The 14775-nt window shown below is 49.7% G+C and overlaps 1 protein-coding gene across 1 annotated transcript; it reads right to left on the reverse strand.

The window, feature by feature from the left end:
- Positions 1-5659: 5659 nt before the first annotated feature.
- CRABP1 (cellular retinoic acid binding protein 1) lies at positions 5660-13042 on the reverse strand. Its single transcript, XM_059058192.2, has 5 exons — positions 13026-13042; positions 12723-12868; positions 11988-12166; positions 9617-9730; positions 5660-5946 (listed from the first exon to the last, which is right to left on the reverse strand). Exons 2-5 carry the CDS (start codon positions 12790-12792, stop codon positions 5896-5898), a joined length of 414 nt encoding a protein of 137 aa, XP_058914175.1. The 5' UTR covers positions 12793-12868; positions 13026-13042; the 3' UTR covers positions 5660-5895.
- Between the last annotated feature and the right edge of the window lie 1733 nt (positions 13043-14775).

Below are 14775 nucleotides of genomic sequence, written 5' to 3' on the forward strand. Positions count from 1 at the left end.
AGGCCCATGTTTCAATCTCTAGTGAAACCATGGATCTAGGCAATGATCACCAATGGATGCTAAGATCACAGAAAGAGAGGCAAACAGACATCAAGAGGCCTCTAAGGGAAGTACAGCAGACCCACCACCGCTGTAGTATTCTTGCCAAGAAAATCAAACCTGAATGTGAATGAGCTTTTAGATCTAACTACCAATTTGCAAGGAGACAGAAAACGTGTTAAACAACACCCTGGAAATGTAATCATCAAAATTCAGACTACAGGAAACTTTACAAGACAAACAAACTGTTCCTCCAACAAATATACTATAAAAAAAATAAAATGAGGTAGTGGGGAACTTATAGATTCAAAGAGACTTAAGAGATGTATCAACCAGTCACAAAGTATGGATATTTCAATCCTGACTTGAACAAATAGGAAAAAAAAGTTATGAGACAGTCAGGAAAATTTGAACACTCACAGGATATTTGATGATATTAGGAGTTATTTTAAATTTTCCTTGAAATTCTCTATAATAAAGAGTTTAAAAAAAAAAAAAGAAAACCTTAATCCAGAGAAGGAAGTCTCCCTGATCTTGGTGAGCACCTGAAGTGATGACCCTGGGCTAATCATTTCCCCTCTCTGAGTTCCATCTCTTCACGGTTGAGTATGCTTACGAGTGACGGAGCTCTGATGGGTTGGGATAAGCACAACTGTCCATCCAATTTAAGGATTTTCAGTCAGAGAAGATTTCAAATCTACTCTGACCTACATTTATCTGACCCTCGTGGAACTTTGTGAAGATTAATTTTTCACCCAGCGACATACTGCATGTCTTTTATCTTAGTGCAGAGTGTTTGCTGGACATTGGGGAGGGCAGATCTAGAGGCAAGGGATGTTTTTGACAAGATCCGAGGACTTTCCTGACACAAATGGGCAGTTACAGTAAAGGAGGGAAGAGCCCTGGAGTGTATTCCTAGAGGACAAATGTCTCTGAAAGTGGTGGGTGGTGTTAGGTTGGAGGTGTGAAGGTTGCAGCTGTAGGTCGGCTGCCCTACATTTTCTTGGATAACATTCGCTGTTTACTTGGAAATGTTGGCTGTCATGAGGAGGAAGAGGGGCTGAAGTAAAAGGGAATTGAAAAAGATGTTATAATATGCATGGGGTCTTAACTTCCATAGAATTTTTAAAAAATTTATTTATATCTTGTCTGCGTTGGGTCTTCGTTGCTGCGTGGGTTTTCTCTAGCTGCGGTGAGCGGGGGCCTCTCTTTGTCGCGGTGCATGGGCTTCTCATTGTGGTGGCTTCTCTTGTTGCAGAGCATGGGCTCTAGGCGCTTGGGCTTCAGTAGTTGTAGCACGCGGGCTCAGTAGTTGTGGCTCGCGGGCTCTAGAGTGCAGGCTCAGTGGTTGTGGCGCACGGGCTTAGTTGCTCCGTGGCATGTGGGATCTTCCTGGATGAAGGCTCCAACCTGTGTCCCCTACATTGGCAGGCGGATTCTTTTTTCTTTTTTTTTTTTTTTTGTGGTATGCGGGCCTCTCACTGTTGTGACCTCTCCCGTTGCAGAGCACAGCACAGGCTCTGGACGCGCAGGCTCAGTGGCCATGGCTCACGGGCCCAGCCGCTCCGCAGCATGTGAGATCTTCCCGGACCAGGACACGAACCCGTGTCCCCTGCATCGGTCGGCAGACTCTCAACCACTGCACCACCAGGGAAGCCCAGCAGGTGGATTCTTAACCACTGTGCCACCAGGTAAGCCCCCATAGAATATTTTGACATTATTTATTCCTTTGAGCAAGATGGCACATTGTCTAGTTCCACAGCACTGGTGGTCATCATCAAGACAAGGCTCCCTAGAAATCTGCAAGTAAGACAGGCCCCTGTCTTTCTTTCCATGTATCAGTTAGCAATGTTTTTACTTGCAAGTATGGAAGCCACTGAATAATGGGCTTAAGCAAACAGGGGCTTTCTTCTTTTTTTTAAATCACATAGCAATACCTCCAAATTAGGGGCTGTATTATCTCAGTGACTCAGAGCTGGCATCTCCTTTCCTCATGGTTATAAAATCGTTGCACCAGCTCCAGGCATCACAATCTCACACCATATTAGAGGCAGTAAGGAGAAGTTACCTTCTCAATCTCTCCTCTCTTATCAGGAAGAAAAAGTCTTTCCCAGAAGACCCCTAGAAGACTTCCATTTATGTTTCATTGACCAGAACTGGGTCACATACTCAACTCTAGTTACAGTGCAAGCTGGGAGAATAAGCATTGACTTTCCCAGTCTATACTGTGGGAGGTGGGCAAGGGAGAGAGGGGTTTGGGACAGCTGTTGGGACAGGCAATCAGTAAGTTTGCTTCTTCCAAGTTTTCCTGCTCCTGAGCAGGGTTTCCTGCACTATTCACCATTCACACTTTTCTTTTAAATGGGTCTTGCAATCTCTGCCCCCCTGCCTCTGAGATATAATATGGTATGTGTATTGTAATATCTACCTGAGGGGTTACTCTTGCTGTTGGATGGTGTTTGAGTTGAGCACTGTTGTTTATTCCCTGCGTCTGCCTTTCCTTGTGGACATCCATTCAGGAAGGCTTGGATCTTGTAAAAAAAAATGTTGGGCCTCCATCAGTCAGATAATCAGCACATGTTTACAGAGTAATATCCATTTGCCAAGCCCTGTGGTGGACTGGGGTAGAGTCAGGGGGGAGCAGAGATGTTTAAGCAGCCATTCCTGGACTTCGGGACCACACAGGCTGGTTGGCAGAAAATGTCAGAAACCAAGGAGATGTGGGATGACAACACAGGACCACAATAGGAGCCCTGCCTGCACAAGGCAGTCTGTAATTGTGAGCCTAATGTGGGGGCAAGAGACAGGGAGAGAAGATGCCCTAAAGGAGGTGGGTGGCCTTCAAAATAAAAAAGAGTTGAGAGGCTCAGAGGAGTGGGATCAGGGTCTGGACCCATGTGGCTGGATGGCAAGGATTATGTAGGACTCTATAAAGCTCTTGGTACTTTACAAACCTTAACTCCTTTAATCTCCACACCAACCAGGCCAAGTGGGTTTTGTTGTCCTCATTTTGCAATAGCAAGGGGCCAAGGCTCAAAGTGGTTAAATAATTTACCCAAGGTTTGCTAGCCAGCATGGAGGATAGCTTAATCACAGTTCCTGCGTACCAGTTCATTTTCCCCTATTCTCCCTTTTCTAACAGTTTTGCCCACTAGCCCAGGAGAGGTCATATGACTCAGGCCTGGCCAATCATTGTACCCTATTCACCTCAGTTGTGATTGGTCCCGGGGTGGTCATGTGACCTGAACCAGTTCTGTAAGGAAATCAAAATGGAGTAAGAGATGAAGGGAGAGGTATGGAAGGGGCTCTGCCTCAGATTCTAGGCCCTAAGGCCCAGCTCCTGCAGCTTTTGCTTGAGTCCTGAGAGCTTCCCTAGCATTCCTCACAACCAGGGAGGTCAGTACATTCCTTAAAAAAAAAAAAAAAAAAGCTTTATTAAGATATAATTCACATTACACACAATTCATCTATTTAAAGTGTATAATTCAGTGGTTTTTAGTGTATTTGTACAGTTGTGCAACTATTACCACATCAATTTTAGAACATTTTCTTCACTCCCCAAAGAAACTCTTTTACTCCCTTTTCCCCCAACACCCCCAGCCTTAGGCAGCCACCAATCTACTTTCTGTCTCTATGGATTTATCTGTTCTGGACATTTCATATAAATGGAATCATACACTATGTGGTCCTTTGTGACTGGCTTCTTACACTTAGCACAATATTTTCAAGGTTCAGCAGAGTTGTAGCAGCGTACATTCTTCTTTGCTGGGGCTGGTTGGGGTTGGGTTTCTAGCACCTGCAAACTAAAGGTGTGGCCAGGAGTTGAAGCCAGGTCTGACAGACACCAAAGCCCTCATTCTTTCTGTTTTACCTGGTGAGGCCAAGTCCTGGAGGGCTTGAAGTCCAGGCCAGAGTTTGACCTTTCTGTTGCAGACCATGGCGATTACTGAGCAGGGGTGTGACATATTTAGAGCAGCATTTTAGTGAGATTATTCTGATGACAGTGATACTTTGTGTAGGTGTTCATCCTACATGTATGTGTATATTATATATCATATGCAGTGTGTGTATACACAAATATTTTAAGGTTGAAGTTGATAGCAGCAATTTCCATGCTGGGTTCCATGGAACGTGAATGTCCCATGAGCAGTGTTCCAAGAGGGAATGAGAAACACTTCGCCTTTTCCTCTGGAAAATGAAGAAGGAACAGAATTCAAGAGAAACAGGCTATGGACTATGTTCTGAGTCTAAATGAACCAGTGGCGCTGCATAGCAGCCCAGGTCCTCCCCTTCCTTAGGGGTCCCACTCCAGCCCCTTTCCTCCAAGAAGCCGTCAGACAAGTCCTCTTAGATGTAAGCAATAGAGTCTTTGAGAGGAGGCTGAGGTCCCCCATGAGCAAAGTAGGGTTCTGGGCTGCAGAGGTGTGAGAAGTCAGGTAATACACTCAGGTGGTGGCACCTGGGCCTTAGGTGTCTGCTTCATCAGCTTAGGTGTGAGCTCTTTAAGGGTCACTGTCTTCTGGCTTCATCCATGCCCAAACACTGTTGATCAGCCAACTCTGGCCTGGCTTTACCAAGAACCCTTGTGCCTAGGATGGCAAGGAGAAATGCCCAAGAAGCCGGGCAGGCAACGTAAAGGAGGGCAGGGGCAATGGTGGGGCCCGTGGGGAGGCAGAGGGTGTAAGTTCCACTTAAAAAGGGGGAAGCTGCCAAGCCACCTGTGGCCCTATGAGAGATGCCAGATTTTCCCAATTTTTCTCCTAAGGAAAGAGAAGTCCAGATTTTCATGTAAAATCTAATTTTCAAGTGTTAAAGTTGGCAACTGTGGATTATTGTCCTGTTGCATGTTGGGATCCATTCTTCTCCTGGCTATGTCCTGGGAGGGTGACTCTTGTGGGCAGCACCCTCCCCCTCCCTCCCCCTCCCTCCCCCTCCCTCCCCCTCCCTCCCCCTCTCCACTCTCTTGCCCTCTAGATTCCAGATGGGTTAGGCCAGTGGGCAGCATAGATAGATCAGAGATTGAAAATTGGGAGGTCAGGATGTTTAACGCCCTTGTTGCAAGCCAAAGACTCTCCCCCCACCCTCTGAACCTCCATCTACCCACATACTGGGGCCATTGTTTTGGCAGTGATCACATTCCTCTGTGTGCTGCCACAGCTCCTACACGGTAGTGGTCTCTCTGCCAGGCTACAGCTCTTGTGGTCTGGTGACCCCTCTGTCCCTCTGTCTAGGGGAGTACCGGTTCCCTGCTGCTTGTCTCTGAGTGTCTCACCATCCTTTGTTGGTTCTCTTCACCCCTGTCCGTATAAATAGTCCCTTCATTCTGAGCTCTCCTCAGTTAACCCTTTTGAATATGCCCTCCCTTTCCTGCTGGGAACCACCAATATATCAGCTAATTCAATTAAAGACAACACTGTGAGGTCCAGGCACACCTGGATCTGCAGTGTGAATCCCATCAGAGGAAGCCCAGTTCACAATCCCTGCCGTATGCTCCAAGCACTGCACCTGGGCAGCAGGCAGAAGCAGAAATCACCACGCAGACCAATGCAGTGCTGGGATCAACAGGTACACCATGACCTTGTGTAGAAACGGAAGAGTCAGTCCAAAGAAGGAGAAAGCCTTGAGGTGTGTACAACCAGTTTAATGGCTGATGAAACCATAGAGATGCCAAACTATGGAGCACCAGGGACACGGAGGCACGAAGCCTTGGGGGGAAACACTACAGCATTATCGTGGGGAAAACGGGATCACCTAATGTTGATACTGGGGAAGAGGAGGTCCACTGGCAGCTCAGAACTATGACATTCCTCGGGGGAACATGAATCCACCCCCAAAGCAGGAGCAAGCCAGCCGCCTTCACTCCCGAACATAAATCCTCGTGCAGACCACATCATCGGCGCCGAACGTCTGCAGAGAAGGAAAACCAATCAGTGCAGATGTCTGTGCAAAAATGTTTAAAGCAGATCGCTAATAAGGCCACTTACTGCCCTGTTAAAAACTCTGTAACAGACATTCAATTTCCTGTGCCGGGCGTTCATGCTCAGCCCTAAGGGGGTTTTCTTTCTTTTCTTTCTTTCTTTTTTTTTTTTTTTTTTTCCTCCCTTACACTCTGTATTGGCAGAGAGGCAACAGGGGTATAGAATTATGTTGTATGCAATTTTCCACTGCTTCTGGAACCTGGGAATGCTGACATAAAAAATGCAAGTTTCCTGGCTTTGGTTTTTTAAATTAAATTGAAGTGGGTGGTGGGGAGTATGCCATATTGGACATTTCTGAAGCGGTTCTGTCTCTTTTCAAGTGACTTCAAGAGAGCAAGGGTGGGCTTCCCTAGTGGCACAGTGGTTGAGAGTCTGCCTGCCGATAAAGGGGACATGGGTTTGTGCCCCAGTCCGGGAAGATCTCACATGCCGCGGAGCGGCTGGGCCCGTGAGCCATGGCCTCTGAGCCTGAGTGTCCAGAGCCTGTGCTCCGCAATGGGAGAGGCCACAACAGTGAGAGGACCGCGTACCGCAAAAAAAAAAAAAAAAAAAAAAAAAAGAGAGAGAGAGCAAGGGGCTTGGGCAGCTGGAGCCCTGGGATTCAGCACTGACCAGCCATGTGGGATAGCTTCAGAGAGGGTGTAGAAGTACCTTCCAGGTAGCAACTGTCCAACCTGGGAGGTGCCTGAGATGCTGTATAAGTAATACTCAGGTTACGTGCAAGCTAGAAACATGGTCTCAACTGCAAAAGCAGTGTCATTGGCAACCAGACCCAGCTCTGCAACTCACAGCTGGGTGAGCTGGGGCACTGCTCTGGTCTCTTGGACAGTTTGGGGATGGAGCAGGGAGGGAGTTGAGGGGAGGGGTGCAATTGAACAAGATCCCACAGTTCTTTCCAGCTACTATTCTATGACTGTTTGTTTGTTTGCTGGGGAGGACACAAATCATTCCACGAATGGAGGAGCATGGTTTCCTTCTGGCCTCTGAAATGATATCACTGTAAGTAAGCTGTCTCAACTCTTCCAAAAACTAGCAATTACTCATAGGCCTGCTCTCCTAGTTCTCTCACAGGCAACTGGAACAGAGAAAGCAATATGTATGTTAAAAAAACACAAAATTTTTAAACAAACAAACAGAATTTCCCCACTTTGTAGACTGACGTAGATATGTTTGTTTGCAGATGTACATTTTTCTGTGGGAGGGTCCCTATCTTTCAGATTGTTAAAGGGGCCTGAGGTTAAAAGCCCTGAATTAAGATCTTGAATATACTTGGATCTTCCCCTGGGTCCCTCAGTTGACCATGAGATGCTCTCAGAGAACATGAGTTGGTAAGTTATTCAAACATGTGTGTTTCAGGGAAATGCTAGTCATTAGTGATTATGAAGGAAGCAAATGCTCATCACCAGCCTCTTTTCTAAGTAGGGAACTTCTGATCACACCGGCACAGCTGTACCTGTTCTGGACACCTTCTCTGTCCTATTCCCTTTCCTCATAAGTGAGGAATGCAGATGATGCTGGGTGCTGGGGCAAGGTGAAGCGGGGGTTCCCATGGAAATTCACCTCTCAGATGTCCAGACCTCTCAGAACCTTGTCAGTTTTCCGAAACTCTTCCAGCTCTATGGCCATGGAGTGTGATGTGGAAGGCCAGAGTTTGGGGATTGGACTCTATACCTGTGCTGGAATGACCGACACCTCCCCCAGGCCACCAAATGGCTTCACGAAACGAAGAAATTGCTACATTTCCAATCACATTTGAAATGTCCTTCTCAGCCTGCAAACTATGCTCAGAGGTTCCTGAAGGAAACTCTCTGTATAAAGTGCCCGAGTGGTTTAAGGGACTACACTCAATTTTCAAAAGAAGGCAATTTACAGCCTGGGGGTGCTGGGAGAGCTTATTTAAGTCAACTAGAATAAATTTCCTCTTGTTATACGGAGACAGCATCTCCCTTCATTTGGATTTATTAATGATAATAACCCTTGGAACAAAAGCCCACAGTTTAGATCCCAAATGCCAAGGATTAATGCTCCCTTCGAGGCTCATATGTACATCTGCTGAGCCAGGGAAGGATGCAGGGGTAGAGCTGTAGTGGGCGATTTGGAAGTGGTGGAGTTCTCCTAGCAGAATTGGGCCCATGCGCTGGCTGCTCAGATACTACTGAGATTAATAAAATCACACTTTCTCACAGATCACACGGAGCCTACTTAACCCTTGGCTACACTCAGGAACTCTAAAATCATCTCCCTATTTTCTATCCCTGGACCAATGAACCATATGTGCCTTTTCCTCCTAAATTTCCATGTCTCAGCCTCGAATTGCTCCCCCAACCCCATCAACTATTCCTGCCCTTGAAACGACATTAACCAGATTGCAAATGAAGCCAGTCCTTTCTCATGAAGGAAAGTATGTGAAATCATCTCAGGGAAGGACAAGAGGAGAGAGCGAGTGAGATCAAGCAGCCTCCGTTAAAGTAATAGAGACAGCTCAATTTAGGGTCTTCTTGCAAAATAAACATGTAATTTCAGGGCTGAGAGAGACCTCAGGGATCAAACTTTAGCCCAACCTCTCATTTTACAGCTCAGGGAGGGAAGGGCCATGCCCAGGTCACACAGCGAGTCCTGTCCTAGCATTCCTTGCCACCTCCTTTCCCGACATTTCAGGGTGACACTTGCTAGGGTGGGGCAGGCAGGCAGTCTTTGAGATGTTAACAACAGGCCTGATGGAGAACAAAGGATATCATTTCCTGGTTACCCACAACAGCATTCCCCTTTTCTAGTGGGGGCGTTGGGGGGACGGGGAAGGGTATTTCAAGGAAACCTTGGTCTGTTCTGAAACACAAAGGGAGAGCTGCAGGGAGGTGTCCTTTCCTCTGTCTTTGCCCCTGTACCTAAATAAAGGGGGAGGAGGTGTGTGATTAAACTACAGGGGTTTCTAACTTGGCCTCACCAGGTATATTTTGTGTGACCAGGGATGTTTAAAATGTTTTAATCTGATTACCTTTAAGGTAGAGCCCACCCTCTTCAGTTCCAAAGGCCCCACCCTCCACATTGTGTTAACACTGTGACTGCCCCAAATTAGCATCACTGTACTTGTCTGGCTCCCAAAGGCAATTGGAGTTTATAAGTCCGGGGGTAAAAATGTTCTTTAAGGCTCTCAGTGCAGGCATACTAAAATTTCTGAAATCTTTCCCAGGCAGCAAAATGGGGAATGAGGAGGCGCAGGGCGGCGGGGGGAATCCCTTCTGCAGAGTGAACCCTGGGACCTCCCAGAGCCCAAGCATTCTGAGCCCGGCTTGGGGGGGAGGCCGGCTTAAGCAAGTCAGCAAGTCACCACAGGGATGCATGGGTGTGTATAGAGGCCGGCAAGGCAGCTTGTCTCTAGCCCCTGCTCTGCCCTCTGAGCCACTCCTCTCTCCTGCCAAACATCTAACAATGATTTCCTCTGACCTAAACTGTCACCTCAAGCTTTCTGCTCACATTTTAACCCAGGGCAAAGAGTGTCTCTCCCTGAATGGATGAGCGAAGATGATGATCGTGAGGCCTGCCACAGGCAACATCTGGAGAACTGCGGGCTTGTTTCAGGGTCAAGGGGCCTCACTCACCAGGATGAGCTCGTCGTTGGCCAGCTCGCGGGTCCAGTAGGTTTTGGGGCCGTCCCCCTCCAGGAGAGTTTGTGTGCAGTGGATTTTGTTCTCATTCTCCCAAGTGGCTAAACTCTGCGGGCAGGAAAACCATTAGTGACATTAATTACACTCTTGGCAGCAGGAGCAGAGACAACAATGAGCGTGGGAGAATAATTGCTGTGCAGAGAAGCAACACATGGTCCCTGTCAGCAGGGCACAGAGCCTCCTGTGCTGTGCTGTATCAAGCCCAAATTCAGAGGGCTGACCGCAGATTTTATGGGGTATAATATACCTTGTATTACACAAGTACACACACACACTCACCGAAGCAGCAAAGCCTCAGGCACATTTTACATCCCCAGGAATAAAACTGAGGGCATGCAATGATTCATCTATGTAAAAACGGATGATCCCTTCAAGCAATTTGGCTATTCAAGGCAAGAAGCTTCTCAGATCAGAAGTACAAAATTTTAGTATGGTAAAGACACCATATTTGTAACCACATCTGTAGTCAGCAGATCAGGAGCTCTGTTCCTTGCATGGATTTGGGGATAATGCCTTCCATTCGGTTTGCACTCATCAGACGCAGCACACAGCCTGCTCTGATAAACCTGAATGTCTCTGGCTCTGAGGATAAAAACACAGCCACTTCCCAGGTTACATGTCTCTAGAAAAAATTTTTTTAAGTCTGAAGGGTCTTCATTCTGTTGTAGGCGGGAGGCAAAAGGAGGGATTCCCTGCAGCTTTCCCCAGCGTCTGCACAAAGCAAAATGCTGTACAGCTGGGTTCCGAGGCTGTACTGAACGTGCACATACTTGCTTTTTAACTAACACATGGGACACATTAACTAGGCAGGGCAAGGATAAAGCCCCACTCTCCAGGCTGTCGTGTGAACCTTTGATTTTTCTTTTTTAACCAGAATTACTGTCTCTGGCAGTAGTCACCATTGGATGTCCCCAAATTGAGTCCTGCCTATTGCCAGGGCTTCTACCTTAAGACTCCCAGACCTTCCCTCTAAGCTGTCCTGCTCTTTTTTTTTTTTTTTTTTTTTTTTTTTTTTTGCGGTATGCGGGCCTCTCACTGTTGTGGCCTCTCCCGTTGCGGAGCACAGGCTCCGGACGCGCAGGCCTAGCGGCCATGGCTCACGGGCTTAGTTGCTCTGCGGCATGTGGGATCTTCCCGGACCAGGGCACGAACCCGTGTCTCCTGCATTGGCAGGCGGATTCTCAACCACTGCGCCACCAGGGAAGCCCTGCTCTTTTGTTTTTATAAACGGTGCAGTGGCTGGGGCTCCAATCCTGCCAGCTCCAAGCCCGGACATCATTTTCAGGCTGTGCTAACTCTGGGGGCCAAATATTGCTTTGTGGGACAGCGCGCTCCTGGGGGTCTGTGTGTGACTCTGTGTCCTCCCAAACCCCATGCCCAGAGAGTCCCACTCTAGATCAGACAGGCATCACTCAGGAAAGGTGAAAAACAATTTCTCACTCTCTGGAATGTTATTCGTTCTCTTTTTAAACCTTGGGGAGAGGAGGGAGACATTTTGTCACTTTTTAGCTAAGTGGTAGCAGCAGCGAATTATTTTTCCATCTGTCCTCAAAATGCATGAGGAGCCAACCCTCCTTTCTATTCCAGAGACCAACCAAATGCAACTTTTGCCCATCTAAAAAAGGAATTTACAACCCCTTGCTTCAGTCCACCCGTTTATCCACCCTGGGACCGATATACAAAGAAATACAGAATTCTTGCCCTTGAGGACTAAGAGAGAGCACTTAGTCCATTTTCCAGGCAGAATCCGCCTTGCTTTTGGAAAGATCCCGTCGTTTCCTTTAAGAAACCAAACTGAGGGTGGGCGGGAGAGGTCCCGGGGCCTACGAGACTGCTGAAACTGGATCCAGAGCATTCTCGGGGCGCCCAGGGACCCGAGAGGGCGGGACGCGAGAGCTGCCGCTCCACCTGCGGCAGGAAACGTGGCAGCCTCGCGGCCAGAGAACCTGGTGGCCCTGAAACCTCCTCCTCCCCCCGCCTGCTGCGCTCGCGCTCAGGATCGCAGCAAAACGCTGCGGAAGCCCCTGCAAGGAACGCTGTGCAACCCAGAGCCCGCGCTTTAGGCGCGGCTGTTAGCACCTCGGGAGGCGACTTAGGGATGAGGTTGGGGAGAGGTTGGGGTAGGCCTTTCTCTTGAGCCCAGGGCAATGCGGTGCACAGATCCTCTCTGCAAACAGCCGGTGCACACGCGCCGCAAGGAAAGGGCGCCACAGGCTGCAAAAGGAGCCGGGGGTTCGTCTGGCTGAAGCGGTTCACGGTTAGGGAGCGGGGACGCGGGAACGCTGCCCAGACTCTGGGGCCTCACCCTGCACTTGCGTCCGTCCACTGTCTCCTCCTCAAAGCCTTCTCCGACCTTGAAGTTGATCTCAGTCGTGCGCACCGTGGTGGATGTCTTGATGTAGAACTGATCCCCGTCCTGGCGGATCTCCACGTGAGGCTTGGACGCAGCCGCCACGGCCACTTTCCTCAGCATGGCGTTCACACCTGCGCCGGGAAGAATGGGTGCGACTCACGGGGCCTCGCCACCCGCCAGTCGTCTCAGGACTGGCCCGGCACTTCTCAAACCCTCTGACTATATATAGATGGTGACCTTAAAACTGATTCATTCCTCCCCCTGCCCTCGCCCTGATTTTATTTTCCCCCCCGAGGTGAGCAACTGAGGCTCAGAGAGGGTAAGCGGCCTTCCCTGAGTAGCACAGTGTATTTCGTGGTAGGGCCTGGTCTCAGACTTAGTCCCCAATTTTAAAGTCCCTGACCCACCTAGGACTTCAGTAATAACCTCTCCTCGCGATTATCCAGCACGAGATAAAGACCGAACCGTCGGGGAAAGCGCCAAGCATCCAGCAAATGCTCTCTGGATGCGCGGATCCCGGGCTCTACTCGCCACTTCTAGATGGGGTGGGCCTTGGAATTCGCCCCAATCTATCGCACCGGGGACTCCCTCTTGCCTGGTGTTGGCCCCTAAAGCCCACCCTCTGCGGGTCGGGGGCACCGCCGGCTGCTACTCCCCGTCGGGGGCACGCCGTCCGCGCCAGCTTACCCAGCGCCTTGAGCAGCTCGTCGAAATTCTCGCTGCTGCGCATCTTCCAGGTGCCAGCGAAATTGGGCATCTTGGCAGTGGTGGCGGCGGCGGCGGGAAGGTGGCGGCAGGCACGGACAGCTGCGGCGCAGCGGGCACACTCCAAGCTGCAAGGCGGAGACTGCGGCTCTGCGCCCAGCCCCACGCGCCTTGAGTCTCCGGGAGAGCGCCCCCAACCCCCGAGCTGCTCCAAGCACCGCCCCGCCAGCCCCGCCCCCGCCCCCCGCGGCCCCTACCCAGCGTGAGCCCAGCTCCCAGCCCTACCGTGCCCCCACTCTGCCCCTTGGCGCTCCAGTCTCCAGTGGTGCAGGCTTGGCACCAGCTCTCCTACAACTCTGGGTGGGGGGGCGGCTCTGCCACCCCCAGGCTACTCATATCCTTCTTTAAAGTGGGTGGTGGGAGAGGGTTAGCTGAAACAAGATTGGCCAAGAGGGGGAAATTGTTGAAGCTAGGCGGTGGGGACTTGGGAAAATCATTATACCATCTCTCTACTTTTGCATTTGTTTGAGGATATACATAATATAAAGTTAAAATAAGTGAGTAGTGGGTCCACCAGGGGATGAGAGCCTTTCCCCACTCCCAGTCGCCTCCACTCCCAGTCCAGGATCCTATTCCGCACCCCTCCCACCTCCCCTAACCCCCCAGCCTCCATAACACCACCACCACCACCATCACCACCACAAACAGGACCATGGGAGCAAGTGGCAGAGAAACCTCAAACTCCAGCACCGTCTGGGCACTGCTGCTCAGAAGCCAGGATCGCGCGAGATTGTGGGTCCTCCACGTTGGAAGGGTGGGAGGAAGCCCAGGCTGCTGCACCCTTGTGGGTAGCTCAGATGTACTTCGGTTCGAGAGGGGTGGACTGAATAAGCTCCAGAACCCTGGGTAGGAGCGGCCTGTTTTGCAGAAAAGTGAGGCTTTGTACTCGAAGGCAGGCTGGGAGGGCCAAGTGGAGGAAGTCTTCTCTCTTCTCCCTTTGATCCCAAATATGCACCATAGCTAAAGCCCCCTCAGTGTCTCCTCTACGGAAGTACAGGAGTACAGACACTTCACTGCAGCTCTTAGAGCTGTCCACAGCTGACCCTAAAATTCCCTTCCAGTCTCTTTCCACTATTTGGCCATCAGTATGCCTTGGCAAACTACATAACTCAGGATTCTAGAACCTGCCATGCATCTTCCCACCTCCAAGCCTTTGCCCCTGCTGTGCCCTCTCCCTGGAATGCCCTTTTCCTCCTCGGGTTAATAAAATCTTGCCCACTCATCAAAGTCCATCTTTATGCTGTCTCTTTTGAAATTTCGTTTCCTAACCAAATATGATTATTTTTCTCTGAACCCACAGAATCTGTGTTTGGTCCTACTCTTTTTTCAGTTTTAATCCTGCTAAACTGAACTCCTGGAAGGCAGGGATGGAGCGTTTATCAACTTGTCCTCTCTTCCACAGGCTTAGCCAGGTGGGGCTCAATCAATAAGCACTGATTTGAGAAGGGTGTATGTGTCCTGCAGCCCAGAGGTAGTGTAGGGGTGACGATTTCCGGAGGGACTGTGGGAATCTGTGCTGAGTGCCTGCTGAACAGGGCTCTGGACTTTTGGAGGTGTCTGGGCCTGGGGTCCTGCCCTGAGGCCCTGAGGAGCTGTCCTAGAAAGCAGCTGAGGACAGGAGAAGGGAGAGGAGCCATCACCAGCTGGAAAGGGGTGTGGGCAGAGCCAGCTTTATGGATGTGAGACCTATGTAGTCACACGGGGTCATGCACTTGGAAACGCCCAGTAGTTGGTTCAATGATCTGCTACTGCCATCTTGAAATTCTTAATCATTTTTGGGCAAGGGGTCTTGTATTTTCATTTTGCACCGGGTCCACAGATTAGGTACCTGATCCTGAGTGTGGGAGGCAGAGGATAGGGCTGCCACAGAATCAAACCCACTTTAGAGAGGGTCTGGTATCTCTACAGTGAGGAGGCAAAACAGGGGTGCCATCCATCTAACACAAGCCTCTGCCCCCATGCAATTCTCCCCCGC

Source organism: Kogia breviceps, chromosome 3 (assembly GCF_026419965.1).
Source record: "Kogia breviceps isolate mKogBre1 chromosome 3, mKogBre1 haplotype 1, whole genome shotgun sequence".
Taxonomy (NCBI): Eukaryota; Metazoa; Chordata; class Mammalia; order Artiodactyla; family Physeteridae; genus Kogia; species Kogia breviceps.

Coding starts and splice junctions, on each gene's coding strand:
- CRABP1 (XM_059058192.2), bottom strand. CDS start 12,792: ATGCCCAATTTCGCTGGCACCTGGAAGATGCGCAGCAGCGAGAATTTC. Junction 9,731..11,987: donor TGGACGGACGCAAGTGCAGG/GTGAGGCCCCAG, acceptor TCCTGCCCGCAG/AGTTTAGCCACTTGGGAGAA. Junction 5,947..9,616: donor CCAACGACGAGCTCATCCTG/GTGAGTGAGGCC, acceptor CCTTCTCTGCAG/ACGTTCGGCGCCGATGATGT.